Source organism: Pholcus phalangioides, unplaced genomic scaffold (assembly GCF_987345545.1).
Source record: "Pholcus phalangioides strain wild (caught in Gottingen) unplaced genomic scaffold, Ppha-v1.0 ptg000009l_1, whole genome shotgun sequence".
In the NCBI taxonomy this organism is placed as follows: Eukaryota; Metazoa; Arthropoda; class Arachnida; order Araneae; family Pholcidae; genus Pholcus; species Pholcus phalangioides.
Window position 1 is genome coordinate 23,403,261 of NW_028301602.1, and position 18,546 is coordinate 23,421,806.

The window sequence follows — 18,546 nt, forward strand, 5'->3', positions numbered from 1 at the left end:
CTCAGAAAGCCACTCATGGTTTTGGTCATTTTGTTGAATGTTTGGGAAGACTTTGTCTGCAAGTTCTTGAACTGAGTTTAACAACTGGCAAAATCCATTTGGGAACGTAATCGGTCCAGTGCTTGCGTCTACTGGTTGGTCAACTGATGTGAAAATGATAGCAGTGCTGAGTCATTTTGCAGTTGAACTCGCATGTTGGTGGATAATGATAATGTTTTAACTTGGTACCAGAGTGTTGATGATTTGAGGCAAGCATTGAGTTCATCAGCTGGCGTTGAACATTTTTATTCTCGGTTTTGTCAGCGTAGTTGTTGTTCTTTGTTGTTAGCGACGTCATACGTCCAGCTTGTGCAGCGAATATTATTCAAACGCCTTTTAGGCATTTTTTAAATTGAAACTATACCTATACGATGGGTGGTCGATAAAGGCCGCATTACCACTTACAGGACACACTGTATAGTATATATAGGCTAGCAAAAATACCCGGCGCTCTTCCCGGGTTTTCTGCAATTAATGGGAGGATTGGAAAAGTGACAAACCGTTATAAAGGAATAAACTGTTACAATAACAGAATTAAAGGTGTGACAAACCATTGTAAAGGCATATATACACGTCTGAAACGCATTGTTGGAAACCACGGTAACCAAAGTAAACGTTCCGAAAGTAATTGTTGAGGCCCCAAAACTATTGTTGCCCGACAGTTTTTCGCCCATTTCGGGCATTTGCCCAGCTCTGACGAACTTTTAAAGTAGCCTACGGTTCAATCCCGGACCTGTTTGGTATATATGCAAAATCTGGCGACGATCGGTCTAAAACTGTAGATTTGTATAAAGAGCATACATACATACATACATACATACATACTTTCACATTTATATAGAACACTAGCTGATACCCGGCGACGTTGCCCGCCCCGTAAAAAAATTATATATGTATACCTTGATAATTATTTAATGACTGGCAGCTGGAGTTGAACATTTTTATTCTCAGTTTTGTCACCGTAGTTGTTGTTCTCTGCTATAAGTGACGTCCCATGTCCAGCGAATATTATTCAAACGCCTTTTAAGCATTTTCTAAATTGAAACTATACCTATACTATGGGCGGTTGATGAGATAAAGGCCGCATTAGCACTTACAGGATACCCTGTATATAGGCTAGCAGAAATACCCGGCGCTCTTCCCGGGTTTTCTTCAATTACTGGGAGGATTGGAAAAGTGACAAACCGTTATAAAAGAATAAACTGTTATAATAATAGAATTAAAGGTGTGGCAAACCATTGTAAAGGCATATATTCACGTCTGAAACGCATTGTTGGAAACCACGGTAACCAAAGTAAACGTTCCGAAAGTGATTGTTGTGGCCCCAAAACCATTGTTGCCCGGCAGTTTTTCGCCCATTTCGGGCATTTGCCCAGCTCTGACGAACTTTTAAAGTAGCCTACGGTTCAATCCCGGACCTGTTTGGTATATATGCAAAATCTGGCGACGATCGGTCTAAAACTGTAGATTTGTATAAAGAGCATACATACATACATACATACATACATACTTTCACATTTATATATAAGATAGTTTCCAAAACTTTTTGTTCCATCGTCCCCTTCCTCGGAGAAATTTTTAATTTCATCCCCTCCAGGTTGCGGTCTTCGGCCCCTGTGTGCCACTGGGCGCACGTGCAATTTTTCTCCCTAGTCATTGGATTAAGCTATCCATTTTAGTCAAATGGCTTGTACGTTGCATCGAGTTGATGGCTGTCTTCATGGGGAGAACGACGGAGTGATTCGATACTTGCGAGCACGGGGGCAAGAGGAGCCGCCTCTATAAATATTTGCCAACTTTTCCGACATAACTCTGTCTCTTCTGAAGTAACGGAAGTAAGGTGCTTTGCATCAGTGCGGGGTTGTGAGCGGTTCCATCTATCTATCTCTTCGCCCCCCCCCCCCAAACTCAATCAAATCCTTCTTCCGTAGCTTCTGTCTCCGAACCCCCCCCCCCCCGGGGAGATATTGCCTACTTTGGGAAACTGATTTAGGGAATTATAGCCGCGATTCTCGAGATTAAAGTCTTACTTTTTTCTGACATGCCTGTAGCTTCTGTAAGTGTTGGAACAGGGAACTCTGTTGTTTTGTGAGATTAGTTTTTGTGAGAAGATTCAATGTGGCTTTATATTCTTTACTTTTTCACTAATTTCCACACATCCGTCTGAAAAAACTACAACTTTTTCTTTCTAGAATTTAACATGAACCTCTTTTGAACGTGATGAAAAATGCTGCATTGGTATGTCTATGGAGAAAATTACAATAGACACAATCACACAAGCGTAATTCCTGACTAGTAACATTTGCATCTGTCAGTGGCAGGATACATTGATATTATACATATTATATCCATGAGTATGTCAATTCCCAAGGATAGACAATGTTCAATAATACTGTCACTTGTATCGCATTTACACATTTCATTGCACTATGTTGTTTCTATTGTTTGATTCATGTTTCACACTGCGCCCCGAATATAATTGTAGTGTTGTTCAATATTAATTGAGTTATGTAATTTCAGTAAAGCACTCTCATTTTCTGTATCATGCTGTACCCGTGATGCATTTTGAGCTCTTCATTGTATCAGTAGTAATATACTAAATCGCTATTTCAGTTGCAATAAGTACTCCATCATACTGCTTTGTGTCTTTTGTACCTTCCGCACCGGCAAAACGTAATGCCTTCAGCATCATGTCAATAGCAATTTCTGTAGTATCATATACCATAGCATTCTCTGTATTTTCGGCACGAAGTTTCGTCATATGTTATGCCATATTTTTGTATGATTCCTGTAATTCCGCCGTAGTTCTTAATTCACTGCATTTGGATAGCGTTTTGTCCTGCATCATGTAACATGTTATATTTTGCGCTTCTATATCTCTTTGCATCTGTTTGTTACATGCATAGTGCTTTCCTATATTTCATATTTCCCTTGTTGTATTTTGTATCCCTCCCCCCTCCCACTGCTCTGGCGTAGCGTTTTTGTTCTGCGTTTGTGTCTGTTTTGTAATTGTTACGTACAGTATTATAATGTATATACATACATATGTTTATAGGTTTTCGTGGGTCCCCCCTTCGAGGCCTGCTGATGATGTGAGTATCTTTGTAAGCACCTGCGCAATGTAACCAGAATTTTGTGTCTTCTTGCTCACTGTTGGTCTTTCGGTGCTCAGTGCTCAGGTGTCGCATCGCTTTTCCACCATGGCCCGAACCCTCCGGGTAACGAGCTTATTTCCCCTTATGGGGACAGAAGTCGGTTCGTCGTCGGTTTGTTGTTTCTGTCATCACTGGCGGGTGCTGATGAAGTAATCGTGGATCTGGTAAAACACCAGCTGCAGCGAGAAGACAACAGCTAGTGTGTGAAACCAGTAGCAAAATCATTCCTCCTTACTACCAAAACAAAAAAAATTAGATTTTTCATTGTAATTATTTTAATGTTATCCTGGAAAAGATCAGTAAACCGCAAGATAAAAGCAAGGATGATTAAAAGTTAGCTTGAATTCTCTGAAGAAAAGAGGCGTTTTCCAAACAAGACATACCTAAATCAAACTTTGATTATTCAAAACAGTAGGGGAAAAATCAAATAATACAAGTAAATTCAACATTAAATTGAATAAGGAACACACGAGGGGAATTTTTAATATCCGAATTATCCAAAAATTAAAATTAACGAAGTTCGAATTAGCCAAGTTCGCTGCATATAATTAATAATCATAATGATGTTATTTCCTTGTTTATGAAAATAATAATAATAAGTTCCTCTCTCTCTCTTATTCCTCTTCGTTTTCTTTTCAACCCTTTATCTACTGACTGCAAACCACTGTAACAGGTTAGACAATTTGTTTTTAATAAATAAATGTTTGCAAAACAGTATTTTTTTTCATCTTTAATTGAACTAATATGACCTGAAAATAATTCGCATAATGTATGTACAATCGGCTCCGCTTAATCGGATATCAACGATTCCAGCACACATTATCCGTTTATGCGGGGAACCAATCAATTGTCATTTTACAACGATAGTATAGTTTGTATATTGAAAACTGATGAAGTATCAATATCAATAAAGCTTCTCGAACAAATCAGACATCAAACAAATGAAATGAAAATTATATTTAATTACAATGATCACATTACATAGGATTTTTACTTTTCATTAGGAAATTTAGCGCTCTCTATCGGCTCAACGGAGAACATAAATAAAATAATCAAATGTACATATTGACGACAACTTAAATGCTTGGAGGCCAATACCTCCTCTAAGATGTATTAATCTTATTTTATTAACACATTTTTCAATAATTATAGATATTTGATTCAATATAAACGTTATGTGTGTAGTGGTTGATGTGTATTAGAGTTGGCGTGTTGAGCGCAATATTTAATTAAAGTGGGAAAAGTTGCTATTATCATATTAAGCGGTGAACTTTAGCATTATCTCTATGGGAAGAATTTTGGTGCCGGAGAATTTATCCATTTAAGCGGGATACCCGTTTAGCCCTTATGTGATTAAGTATATATATATATATATATAGGTCCGAGTGCATATTTATATTAATTTAAATTTTCTTCTTATTCTACTTCCCATAATCTGGTAGATAAAAGGTGAAGCAACACGCTGGAATAGTTTTTATCGTGAAGTTACTGTGTGGAACTAAATTTCTTCTCTCAAATTAAAACATAGTAAATAAAATTTATGATAAGCGAAAAAATAATTAAAAATGAATAAAACGTTTTTAAAATTTAAAGAAAAGGCAATCTTAGAGTATTATATTCTTAGGAATTTTTCACCGAAGGGAACACAAACTTTTATATACTGAAAAGTTATGTATTTATACAATAAAAAGAACTATAACACTCATTAATTTACACCAGGGGAGGGGGGGGGGGTCTTAACCTACGGATCGCGACCCAAACTTGGGTTACCGGGGCCTCCTGAGATGGGTCGTTATCTAAATCCACTGACAACAAGGGTTCTGACTCAAACGTGATTCGCAGGGGTTTCCGTGAAGGATCCTACAAATCCATTAAATCCACTTACAGCCAGGGATTCTTAAGCTATGGATCATGACCCAACTTTCATTCGTTGGGGCTTCCGAGTTAGATCGCAAAAATCAACTAACCCAGAGACTCGAGCTATGGGTCACAATCCAGACTTGATTGCCAGGGGCTTCCGAGATGGGTCATAATTAGAGCCCGGATTATATGCAAATGCATATGTGCACATGCATTTGCATATTTTGGCTTTTTCCAGCATTAATGCATATAAATGCATAAAATCAAAGAATTTTCAGAATAAGTACATATTTGTGAAGATTTATTAAACCTCAATCACTTTTTCATAGTTTTCCAAATGAATATTGCTCATAATATTTTCATAACATCGGGTTTTTTTCCCACAGGAAGATGTGTTTTTTTTTGTTGTTTTTTTTTCAAATATCAACTGTTTTCCGCGTTAGCGTCAAAAATGTTCAATTCTTTTAGAAATAGTCTCGAAATACTTTTTTAGCGTTATTTTCGTTACTGAACAGCCAGACTAATTAGAAACTGAAAATGCTCAAAAATATTTAGAAGTTATTTGCATATGCAGTATTTGCGTATGTGAGGATGTAAATGAATATGCACTAACAAATAGAAAATATGTATTTTAAAAACATACCTGGTTTTCTTGCATAGTGATTTTTTTAACTAATATTTCCTATTTTTTCGTACATATTTTCGAATTTGTAACTTTTTCCAGGATTTTTCAAATACAAACATAAAGGACACAACACGCAAATTGCGTAAACGTGGTGGCAGAAAAAAAAAATACCCAAAAATAAATATATGGTTGTGTGTAACGATAGTACATATATTTTGGCATTTTTAAACGCATATTTCGGCATATTTGAATATTTTTGAGTGGATATTTTAGTCTTTTTAAGTGCATATTTGCATATAATCCGGGCTCTAGTCATAACAATTCACTAACTAGGGGATCCTGAGCTATGGGTCACTAACCGGACTTGACTGACAGGGGCTTCCGAAATGAGTCGTACAAATTCACTCACAGCCAGGGATTCTTGATCTATGAGTCACGTCCCAAAGTTGTTGTGCAGGGGCTTCCAAGATGTGTCACACAAATTCACTAGCAGTCAGAGGCTCTTGTAATTATGGATCATGGCCAAACTTGATTCGCAGGGGCTTCCGAGCGGTGCATGTCTTCAAAATCCACAAACATCAATAAATGCACTTATAGCGTCACTGTTTTCACTAAATTCGAAAAATGAAGTTACATTGGTCGCGAAGCTGGTGTTGTTGCTGATTTTGGGTCGTGGCTGAAAAAGGTTAAGAACCCCTGATTTACAATAAGTGCATGAACATATGTTTCAAATGTTAAGTAAATACAGCATTATTAGTAGTATAGAATTGAGAGAATGAGAACAGGGGCGCCAGGGGCGCATCCGGGGGCGCACCTGTGTTCCGGAAGTGGTTTACCCCCTCCCCCACTGTTCTCGTCTCTCCCCTCCCTCCACCCCTTCGGCTGGCGACGGACTTCTTTTTTCGCGAGTGGGTGACGAACTTCCTTTTCCCCCCCGTTAAGAAAATTGTCTGAAAGAGAAGGTATGTTTATTAAAATATATATAAATAAAATATTGAGTTATGTGGAAAAAAAAAAGTTTTATTCTTTTTTTGAACCTACCGTGTTTTGCCCTGAAAAGGACATGAGGCGATTAGCCAGACCGCCACGTCTGCTACCGACCTGAGCGTGGACAGACCCCAACCATCGGCATTAAAAGATGGATGGAATACAGTCCGGACGCAGCCTCTTCAGATCATCCCATTTTTTTTTAAAGGTGGAAAATGGATCCCCTCCATAAAACCACCGCACCGGGAATTTTCACTGGTAATCATCACTGGTATATGGGTCTTCTACCTGCTTCGTAAAAAAAAAAAAAAAAACACCGGGAGTTAAGTGAGAGGGGGAAGAGTCGTTGATTCGCCAATGTCCATATGCCAACGTGGAGATACCGTCATCGAGGATATATCTCTTATTGTCCAAAGGGCAAAGACTAATTTTTCTCGTGGATGTGGTGAAAAGCTGATGGTTTCGGTGCGAAATTTTTACCATGTCATGCCGATACCTCACGAGGTCATCTATGGAAGACCGATACATATGATGCCGCAGCTGTTTTTTATTGACGGCTCTGCACACCCCCTTTGCAGTTCTTTTCTCTTCTTCCGTTGTCAGTATACTATACATTTTCGATCTTAGACCCACAAATGAAAGTATCGGGGCATTTGGGGATTCGTCTTTCATTTTGCCCAGGACGGCTTTGTTCTGTACACTGTACAGGGGGTGGTTCACCGGGAAATTTGAAGTGTCAAACTCGTCCATATTCTGGAGGATATGACGATTCAGATCATCGGTTTCGATCAGATATGCCAACGAATCAGTGTCGGTGAACAATAGCTTGGCTTTGGTACCGAAACGTTCCTTCACCCACCGGTAATGAAAGTGATACATCAGGGTCTTACTGTTATCTAGTATCGTAAAGCCCACGTACATCGGACGTACCAGTTTCAGGGTCATCTTCTTCATCTTTACGGCAACAAGATCTGGATTGAATATTCTGAAGGCTTCGAAAGCTGGTGAGGCGATGAGTTTCTTAGCCCTTTTCTCGCCGTTCACAATCTTTACGTTCACATGTTTCCGCATGTTCTCCATGGTTTTGCCAAAAACAGAGTTGTTCATTAATTTAAAAAATGATTTTTCGAAATCATTTCTCGCTGCTTGACGGCACCGGGTGTTGAACATTATGTACGGTTCGAGCCATGGACTTTGATCGAACTCAATCACTCGTTTGATGTTGGTTAGCTTCATGCCCAGATCCAGATATTGTTGAAGGTTTCTGTAGTGAATGATATAATTTTGTTTATCGTAGAGATTGGGGACAAGTTTCTTTGATTTCACCGGTTTAGTCACAGGGTTCATTTTTCTCCATGCACTCCACATGTGCGGTGAAAACATTTCTGGCGTTATCTCGATGTTTTCGGGTGCGAGAGGATACTCAGAATGATGATCATGCAATTCACTGGGGTACAACAAATCCACCTCCAATACATAACCTTTCGGTGAATCACCGGGGATATTTCGAAAGTTGATTCCATCAATTTCATCTTTGGAGAGCCACCGGAATCCTGACACTGGTAGATACTGGCACATCGCGTATCCATACAAATTGTTCGCATCCCAGTAAACAATTTCACGAGTTGGTTCACCGGGATCGTAGTTGGAGGAATAGCGGCTGTTGGCCTCTGCAACACGGTGCGTGACGGTTGAAACGCCACCTCTGATACCTTCCTCAAACATCAGGTACATATCGTAATCCGTCAAGAGCTCCAAATTCACACCGGTCATCCTCAGCGATGCGAGCCATGCTAATCCCGGGGATGTATACACGTGGGCGGGGTCAATTTTATAGTATCGTAAACTCAGATCTCTGAAGTTTTCGAACACATCGGCGAGTAATATGGTATCGCACTTCACATATAGGTCGTGGTACTCCCCTAAATCTTTTATGTTAAAAGTTTCCCACACGAGCTGAGCATGAGTGTAGTCCTCTACGCTGAGCTCTTCACCGGTCAATACACTGGAAAATTCTTTGCGGGGTGGCAAAGCCGTTTCATCGAACCGGGCGAAGGTGTTGATATATTCATATGGGTAGACCCCCTTTCGAACAAGTAGGTCGACATTTCTCACCGGGAAAACATCGTCCATGAGTCCAAACTCACACCGGGATAGGTTCGCCGTCAATTTCTCCAGAGATGTTGGCAAGAATTGTAGAGAGTCTAGGAACCGGAGATTACCAATGGAAAATGATATGTATTTCTCCATATTGTTTGGAATCACTGAAATATTTCTATCCTTGAACGATTCGGCGGCTTGCATAATTAAATGGCTATCATAGCCGCGCAGATTGTGCATAATCACCGGTACATGGTTTGAATACTTCAACTGCAGATTACAGGCATTGTGAATTGCGGCAATGAACTTTCCCGATAGGTGATCGTGGTGACGCACCTTATCGACACCAAGAAGTTTACCGCAAGCTTCACAGACGGACGTCTGCTCAAACTTCAGTTCATCACCGGGTGACATCTTCAATGGCTTTATGGTGCCCAACAACTTCTGTATCTCCTCGTCTTCTTTCATGAGCATATCCATAAACACCGGAACACAGTTTTTGCCCCTATACACCACCGGGGATTTATGAAGAGACCCATCTGGTCCAACGACCACGTAGCTGAAACCACTGGGGACGTGATGTTGCATGTCGGTGCTGGAAGAACATGCCGGGTCGGATGCGCAGCCATCAATTTTCATCAACACCGACTCGAAGTCGGCATACACCACGAAAGGCACACGCAGCTGAAACTGACGTTGCGTGAACCGGAGCCACTTCTCATTTTCTGCTGGCATCACCATGCGTTGTGGCCCATGCGGTTCACAAAAAACCTTGTGCTCGGTTAGTAAACGCTCACTACTGTATCTGTGTAAACAGTATGGGCAATAAAAGGCTCGGCCGTTATGTTTGGTGAGTGAGCACAACAGACGAGTCATACTCTTTATCCACGCATAATGACATGCAGTCCCATTAGTTAAAAATAGCAAATCCACATGTTTGGAGCACCGGGTATTTTTCGTCACCCTCATTGGGACGACATGGCCATCATCGATGCCATACACGTTGATGGATATATTGTTCTGCTGTTCAAACCGGGATATTTGTGATAATTTAACAGGATATGATATCCCATGCATGTGTAGCTCCCGCTCGAATTGTGCGTATTTTGTAACGCGATGTGCGTTTTTCGCTTGCGGGTGAAGCGCAGCCAGCACACTCCAGAGAAAACATTTGTCGTCAGTGTTCTGTACGTTAATCACGCCCATCTTGCATGCAATGGATGGGGGGAGGGGGATGTATGATGCAGCCGCTAGTGGCTCATACGTGGCAATGTTCACATCCATCTTCAACACCTTCTCAAATTCCCATCCACTCCCCAGACTTGTGAAATCTTCACACGACGACAAGATTTTCTCGTACTGTGCATCGATGCAATCATCTAAATCTTGTGCAGAAAGTGCCGTTTCACATCTGGAGCGGAAAAATGGTTGGATAAATTGAGTTTCCCCCGATTCGTTGGTCCTAGAGAAAAGAACGTTAACGGCAATGTACCATTTAACCCCCCCCCCCCCCTCTCACTTGGGTTTCATGTAGTAAAATGCGCTGAAGTTGTTCTAGCACGTCATTTAAAAAAAACATCAAATCACCCTCATTTCTCTCGGATGGGCGGATGACTGTGATTGTAAAGGCATTCAAGGCATGCTGTGCGACGTCGGCAGCCTGGTTGATTGGCGGAGGTGGATCTGCAGCAGGTTGATCAATCGCTTCAGGAGACCCCGCCCCACGTTGATTGATTGGTGAATCTGCAGTCGGTTGATTGACAGCTGGCGGTCGAGCATCAGAATGAGCGATCGCTCCAGGATGAGTTGATCCTTCCCCGTGTTGATTGACAACTGAGTCTCTCGCTGCCATTTGCGGGTCATTGACAATGGTCGGATGAGTCGACCCCTCCCCGCGCTGATTACATCTTCTTTCATGAGAGACTCTTTTATCACGCCTTGTGAAACGAGCCCCACATTTCATGCATTCATAAGGTCTTTCATGCGTATGCGTTGTGGAATGCCGATTCAAATCAAATTTCTTCGAAAAAACCTTCCCGCAAATCTCACATGTATAACCCTGAAAGAAAATAGAAAGGATACCCCCTTTTAATTATCGGGAAAATGCCTCATCTTATCATATACTAACTTCGGTATGGCATCACCTCCGAAGAATGATTACTTCATAAGAATGACTTAACAAACAACTCTTATTTACCTATTACGTTGGCGGGAAGCCTGGTAAAACTAATTTTATAGCGGACCAATTTAAAATAAATACCATTATACCAAAGCCTAACGTGGAGTTATTATTATCATGGATTCCTGTATTATCATAATTTCCCGAAAATAAGCTACAGTGATGGTATAAACCAAACCATGAAAAGTGAACGGTGGGATCTAGTAGAAACCATACTTAGATTTTCTATTTTATTTATTTATTTATTATTATTATTTTTTTTTTTTTAACTTGTCAGATGTTCGGCAAATAACCAATATAATATGAATAACCAAATATATGAAAAATTCTCCAAAACCGTAGAAAACATGAAACTATAATCAATTGCAAATCTAAAACCGGTAATATATATTTAAAGGGTATCTCGCTAAATTACCGGACGATTCAGTTAATAAAGGAAACAAATTTAAAATGCATATATACATTGTTTCAAACATGCTAACACTGCGTTACTTTTACGGGGTCACTTAACTACCCCCCCCCCCAAAATCATCATGAAACGTATATCATTAAATAACTCACCATTTTCTGCTTTTTCGATGCTGGTCCTGATGGATCTTCAGCTGCCCGCTTCGATGACTCGGGACATACTCCCAACTGCTCACTCATATCCATAGCAAAAAATTCCTCCTGCACTTCAAAAAGATCACATAATCCGTTGAATTCATCCCAAGATAAGCTTTCTCTCAGCTCCTAGGGAAACAGTCGCTATCGGGTAGTCTTTCTCCAGATCAATTTCATTGTCGCGATGATTCCCGATCCGGCGTGTGCCATCAGCATAGCGGTTGATGAGAACAAAGTTGAATTCACATCCTGTAGTGGTCTGGATAACTTCTCTCACCTCCTGTAGAGCGGGCAGCCACTGCTTCGCCGTCAATCGAAGACCGCTAAAAGAATACTTTACTCCATGATCCCCATAAGCTGAATGTTGGCGAGGAATTGGATATTCTTTCCCATTCACGGTGACTCTGGATAGCTCTGGCGGCAAGTAGTGGACATCTTTCTCCAGTTCTTCGAAAATTGCGTGAGGCGACCTGAGAACGTTAGCAATGTACTCCAAATTCAATCCGGATTCCATTTCGGAACAGCTAAGCAACTTTACTATGAACAAACTGCAAATGTGATTGGAGTCGTTTGAGCTCGCGTTTAAATACTAGATGTCGATATCCGGGAAGTAGATATGCTAACAACCATCTTCCGCATCGGTTATATCCAATCAAATCAACTTCCTCCCCATACCCCATATCAACGGGAAGTAAGCCTGTATCCGCCATGATATGAAACGCGAGGATATATTTAAACTCCGGACATCATTTGTTAATCAACGATGTCTGGATCGGGTGTCGGAAGTTAAAATACTAAAATATATTTTCAATATCCTCAAGGATGCATCAGACATCGTTCATTAACACGCGATGTCCGTAGTTTAAATATATGTATGGTATGATTAACATTAACATTACATCGCTGATTAACACCGGATGGTGGAAGTTAGCATACTAGAATATATTTTCAATATCCTCGAGGATGTATCCAGACATCGTTGATTAACAAATGATGTCCGGAGTTTAAATATATCCTCGCGTTTCATATCATGGCGGATACAGGCTTACTTCCCGTTGATATGGGGTATGGGGAGGAAGTTGATTTGATTGGATATAACCGATGCGGAAGATGGTTGTTAGCATATCTACTTCCCGGATATCGACATCTAGTATTTAAACGCGAGCTCAAACGACTCCAATCACATTTGCAGTTTGTTCATAGTAAAGTTGCTTAGCTGTTCCGAAATGGAATCCGGATTGAATTTGGAGTACATTGCTAACGTTCTCAGGTCGCCTCACGCGGGAAAGAATATCCAATTCCTCGCCAACATTCAGCTTATGGGGATCATGGAGTAAAGTATTCTTTTAGCGGTCTTCGATTGACGGCGAAGCAGTGGCTGCCCGCTCTACAGGAGGTGAGAGAAGTTATCCAGACCACTACAGGATGTGAATTCAACTTTGTTCTCATCAACCGCTATGCTGATGGCACACGCCGGATCGGGAATCATCGCGACAATGAAATTGATCTGGAGAAAGACTACCCGATAGCGACTGTTTCCCTAGGAGCTGAGAGAAAGCTTATCTTGGGATGAATTCAACGGATTATGTGATCTTTTTGAAGTGCAGGAGGAATTTTTTGCTATGGATATGAGTGAGCAGTTGGGAGTATGTCCCGAGTCATCGAAGCGGGCAGCTGAAGATCCATCAGGACCAGCATCGAAAAAGCAGAAAATGGTGAGTTATTTAATGATATACGTTTCATGATGATTTTGGGGGGGGGTAGTTAAGTGACCCCGTAAAAGTAACGCAGTGTTAGCATGTTTGAAACAATGTATATATGCATTTTAAATTTGTTTCCTTTATTAACTGAATCGTCCGGTAATTTAGCGAGATACCCTTTAAATATATATTACCGGTTTTAGATTTGCAATTGATTATAGTTTCATGTTTTCTACGGTTTTGGAGAATTTTTCATATATTTGGTTATTCATATTATATTGGTTATTTGCCGAACATCTGACAAGTTAAAAAAAAAAAAATAATAATAATAAATAAATAAATAAAATAGAAAATCTAAGTATGGTTTCTACTAGATCCCACCGTTCACTTTTCATGGTTTGGTTTATACCATCACTGTAGCTTATTTTCGGGAAATTATGATAATACAGGAATCCATGATAATAATAACTCCACGTTAGGCTTTGGTATAATGGTATTTATTTTAAATTGGTCCGCTATAAAATTAGTTTTACCAGGCTTCCCGCCAACGTAATAGGTAAATAAGAGTTGTTTGTTAAGTCATTCTTATGAAGTAATCATTCTTCGGAGGTGATGCCATACCGAAGTTAGTATATGATAAGATGAGGCATTTTCCCGATAATTAAAAGGGGGTATCCTTTCTATTTTCTTTCAGGGTTATACATGTGAGATTTGCGGGAAGGTTTTTTCGAAGAAATTTGATTTGAATCGGCATTCCACAACGCATACGCATGAAAGACCTTATGAATGCATGAAATGTGGGGCTCGTTTCACAAGGCGTGATAAAAGAGTCTCTCATGAAAGAAGATGTAATCAGCGCGGGGAGGGGTCGACTCATCCGACCATTGTCAATGACCCGCAAATGGCAGCGAGAGACTCAGTTGTCAATCAACACGGGGAAGGATCAACTCATCCTGGAGCGATCGCTCATTCTGATGCTCGACCGCCAGCTGTCAATCAACCGACTGCAGATTCACCAATCAATCAACGTGGGGCGGGGTCTCCTGAAGCGATTGATCAACCTGCTGCAGATCCACCTCCGCCAATCAACCAGGCTGCCGACGTCGCACAGCATGCCTTGAATGCCTTTACAATCACAGTCATCCGCCCATCCGAGAGAAATGAGGGTGATTTGATGTTTTTTTTAAATGACGTGCTAGAACAACTTCAGCGCATTTTACTACATGAAACCCAAGTGAGAGGGGGGGGGGGGGGTTAAATGGTACATTGCCGTTAACGTTCTTTTCTCTAGGACCAACGAATCGGGGGAAACTCAATTTATCCAACCATTTTTCCGCTCCAGATGTGAAACGGCACTTTCTGCACAAGATTTAGATGATTGCATCGATGCACAGTACGAGAAAATCTTGTCGTCGTGTGAAGATTTCACAAGTCTGGGGAGTGGATGGGAATTTGAGAAGGTGTTGAAGATGGATGTGAACATTGCCACGTATGAGCCACTAGCGGCTGCATCATACATCCCCCTCCCCCCATCCATTGCATGCAAGATGGGCGTGATTAACGTACAGAACACTGACGACAAATGTTTTCTCTGGAGTGTGCTGGCTGCGCTTCACCCGCAAGCGAAAAACGCACATCGCGTTACAAAATACGCACAATTCGAGCGGGAGCTACACATGCATGGGATATCATATCCTGTTAAATTATCACAAATATCCCGGTTTGAACAGCAGAACAATATATCCATCAACGTGTATGGCATCGATGATGGCCATGTCGTCCCAATGAGGGTGACGAAAAATACCCGGTGCTCCAAACATGTGGATTTGCTATTTTTAACTAATGGGACTGCATGTCATTATGCGTGGATAAAGAGTATGACTCGTCTGTTGTGCTCACTCACCAAACATAACGGCCGAGCCTTTTATTGCCCATACTGTTTACACAGATACAGTAGTGAGCGTTTACTAACCGAGCACAAGGTTTTTTGTGAACCGCATGGGCCACAACGCATGGTGATGCCAGCAGAAAATGAGAAGTGGCTCCGGTTCACGCAACGTCAGTTTCAGCTGCGTGTGCCTTTCGTGGTGTATGCCGACTTCGAGTCGGTGTTGATGAAAATTGATGGCTGCGCATCCGACCCGGCATGTTCTTCCAGCACCGACATGCAACATCACGTCCCCAGTGGTTTCAGCTACGTGGTCGTTGGACCAGATGGGTCTCTTCATAAATCCCCGGTGGTGTATAGGGGCAAAAACTGTGTTCCGGTGTTTATGGATATGCTCATGAAAGAAGACGAGGAGATACAGAAGTTGTTGGGCACCATAAAGCCATTGAAGATGTCACCCGGTGATGAACTGAAGTTTGAGCAGACGTCCGTCTGTGAAGCTTGCGGTAAACTTCTTGGTGTCGATAAGGTGCGTCACCACGATCACCTATCGGGAAAGTTCATTGCCGCAATTCACAATGCCTGTAATCTGCAGTTGAAGTATTCAAACCATGTACCGGTGATTATGCACAATCTGCGCGGCTATGATAGCCATTTAATTATGCAAGCCGCCGAATCGTTCAAGGATAGAAATATTTCAGTGATTCCAAACAATATGGAGAAATACATATCATTTTCCATTGGTAATCTCCGGTTCCTAGACTCTCTACAATTCTTGCCAACATCTCTGGAGAAATTGACGGCGAACCTATCCCGGTGTGAGTTTGGACTCATGGACGATGTTTTCCCGGTGAGAAATGTCGACCTACTTGTTCGAAAGGGGGTCTACCCATATGAATATATCAACACCTTCGCCCGGTTCGATGAAACGGCTTTGCCACCCCGCAAAGAATTTTCCAGTGTATTGACCGGTGAAGAGCTCAGCGTAGAGGACTACACTCATGCTCAGCTCGTGTGGGAAACTTTTAACATAAAAGATTTAGGGGAGTACCACGACCTATATGTGAAGTGCGATACCATATTACTCGCCGATGTGTTCGAAAACTTCAGAGATCTGAGTTTACGATACTATAAAATTGACCCCGCCCACGTGTATACATCCCCGGGATTAGCATGGCTCGCATCGCTGAGGATGACCGGTGTGAATTTGGAGCTCTTGACGGATTACGATATGTACCTGATGTTTGAGGAAGGTATCAGAGGTGGCGTTTCAACCGTCACGCACCGTGTTGCAGAGGCCAACAGCCGCTATTCCTCCAACTGCGATCCCGGTGAACCAACTCGTGAAATTGTTTACTGGGATGCGAACAATTTGTATGGATACGCGATGTGCCAGTATCTACCAGTGTCAGGATTCCGGTGGCTCTCCAAAGATGAAATTGATGGAATCAACTTTCGAAATATCCCCGGTGATTCACCGAAAGGTTATGTATTGGAGGTGGATTTGTTGTACCCCAGTGAATTGCATGATCATCATTCTGAGTATCCTCTCGCACCCGAAAACATCGAGATAACGCCAGAAATGTTTTCACCGCACATGTGGAGTGCATGGAGAAAAATGAACCCTGTGACTAAACCGGTGAAATCAAAGAAACTTGTCCCCAATCTCTACGATAAACAAAATTATATCATTCACTACAGAAACCTTCAACAATATCTGGATCTGGGCATGAAGCTAACCAACATCAAACGAGTGATTGAGTTCGATCAAAGTCCATGGCTCGAACCGTACATAATGTTCAACACCCGGTGCCGTCAAGCAGCGAGAAATGATTTCGAAAAATCATTTTTTAAATTAATGAACAACTCTGTTTTTGGCAAAACCATGGAGAACATGCGGAAACATGTGAACGTAAAGATTGTGAACGGCGAGAAAAGGGCTAAGAAACTCATCGCCTCACCAGCTTTCGAAGCCTTCAGAATATTCAATCCAGATCTTGTTGCCGTAAAGATGAAGAAGATGACCCTGAAACTGGTACGTCCGATGTACGTGGGCTTTACGATACTAGATAACAGTAAGACCCTGATGTATCACTTTCATTACCGGTGGGTGAAGGAACGTTTCGGTACCAAAGCCAAGCTATTGTTCACCGACACTGATTCGTTGGCATATCTGATCGAAACCGATGATCTGAATCGTCATATCCTCCAGAATATGGACGAGTTTGACACTTCAAATTTCCCGGTGAACCACCCCCTGTACAGTGTACAGAACAAAGCCGTCCTGGGCAAAATGAAAGACGAATCCCCAAATGCCCCGATACTTTCATTTGTGGGTCTAAGATCGAAAATGTATAGTATACTGACAACGGAAGAAGAGAAAAGAACTGCAAAGGGGGTGTGCAGAGCCGTCAATAAAAAACAGCTGCGGCATCATATGTATCGGTCTTCCATAGATGACCTCGTGAGGTATCGGCATGACATGGTAAAAATTTCGCACCGAAACCATCAGCTTTTCACCACATCCACGAGAAAAATTAGTCTTTGCCCTTTGGACAATAAGAGATATATCCTCGATGACGGTATCTCCACGTTGGCATATGGACATTGGCGAATCAACGACTCTTCCCCCTCTCACTTAACTCCCGGTGTTTTTTTTTTTTTTTTTTACGAAGCAGGTAGAAGACCCATATACCAGTGATGATTACCAGTGAAAATTCCCGGTGCGGTGGTTTTATGGAGGGGATCCATTTTCCACCTTTAAAAAAAAATGGGATGATCTGAAGAGGCTGCGTCCGGACTGTATTCCATCCATCTTTTAATGCCGATGGTTGGGGTCTGTCCACGCTCAGGTCGGTAGCAGACGTGGCGGTCTGGCTAATCGCCTCATGTCCTTTTCAGGGCAAAACACGGTAGGTTCAAAAAAAGAATAAAACTTTTTTTTTTTCCACATAACTCAATATTTTATTTATATATATTTTAATAAACATACCTTCTCTTTCAGACAATTTTCTTAACGGGGGGGGAAAAGGAAGTTCGTCACCCACTCGCGAAAAAAGAAGTCCGTCGCCAGCCGAAGGGGTGGAGGGAGGGGAGAGACGAGAACAGTGGGGGAGGGGGTAAACCACTTCCGGAACACAGGTGCGCCCCCGGATGCGCCCCTGGCGCCCCTGTTCTCATTCTCTCAATTCTATACTACTATTATTTGTGAAAATAGTAAATAACATAATGTAAAAGATTTTTAGCAGTGAATGAATATTCATATTTTATGTCGAACAAACACCCGAAAATAACAAATTTATGGTCACAAACACAACTGCAGTGATAACCACCAGAAATTTCACTTTTTCTAAATCTTTTCTGGTTGAAAATAAATTTTTAAAAAAAATCTAATACAAAAAAGGTGTCAA

At 41.4% G+C, this 18,546-nt stretch overlaps 2 protein-coding genes and 1 pseudogene across 2 annotated transcripts in view; 1 reads left to right on the forward strand and 2 right to left on the reverse strand.

Moving 5' to 3' along the window:
* LOC149082552 (uncharacterized) overlaps positions 1-11,593 on the reverse strand; it is a 30,173-nt gene extending 18,580 nt beyond the window's left edge. The window contains exons 1-3 of the mRNA XM_089236761.1: positions 11,507-11,593; positions 10,344-10,825; positions 7,147-10,177 (exon numbers count right to left, since the gene is read on the reverse strand). Of these exons, the coding sequence (XP_089092887.1) occupies positions 7,147-10,177; positions 10,344-10,825; positions 11,507-11,593 (3,600 nt within the window). The remainder of the gene's footprint in view (positions 1-7,146; positions 10,178-10,343; positions 10,826-11,506) is intronic.
* Positions 11,594-11,648: 55 nt separating this feature from the next.
* Positions 11,649-12,062, reverse strand: LOC149082553 (DNA oxidative demethylase ALKBH2 pseudogene; annotated as a pseudogene).
* A 1,114-nt stretch (positions 12,063-13,176) lies between these two features.
* LOC149082554 (uncharacterized) lies at positions 13,177-17,850 on the forward strand. The gene is made up of 4 exons (XM_089236762.1): positions 13,177-13,263; positions 13,943-14,424; positions 14,591-17,621; positions 17,815-17,850. Exons 1-4 carry the CDS (start codon positions 13,177-13,179, stop codon positions 17,848-17,850), a joined length of 3,636 nt encoding a protein of 1,211 aa, XP_089092888.1.
* The last annotated feature ends 696 nt before the right edge of the window (positions 17,851-18,546 follow it).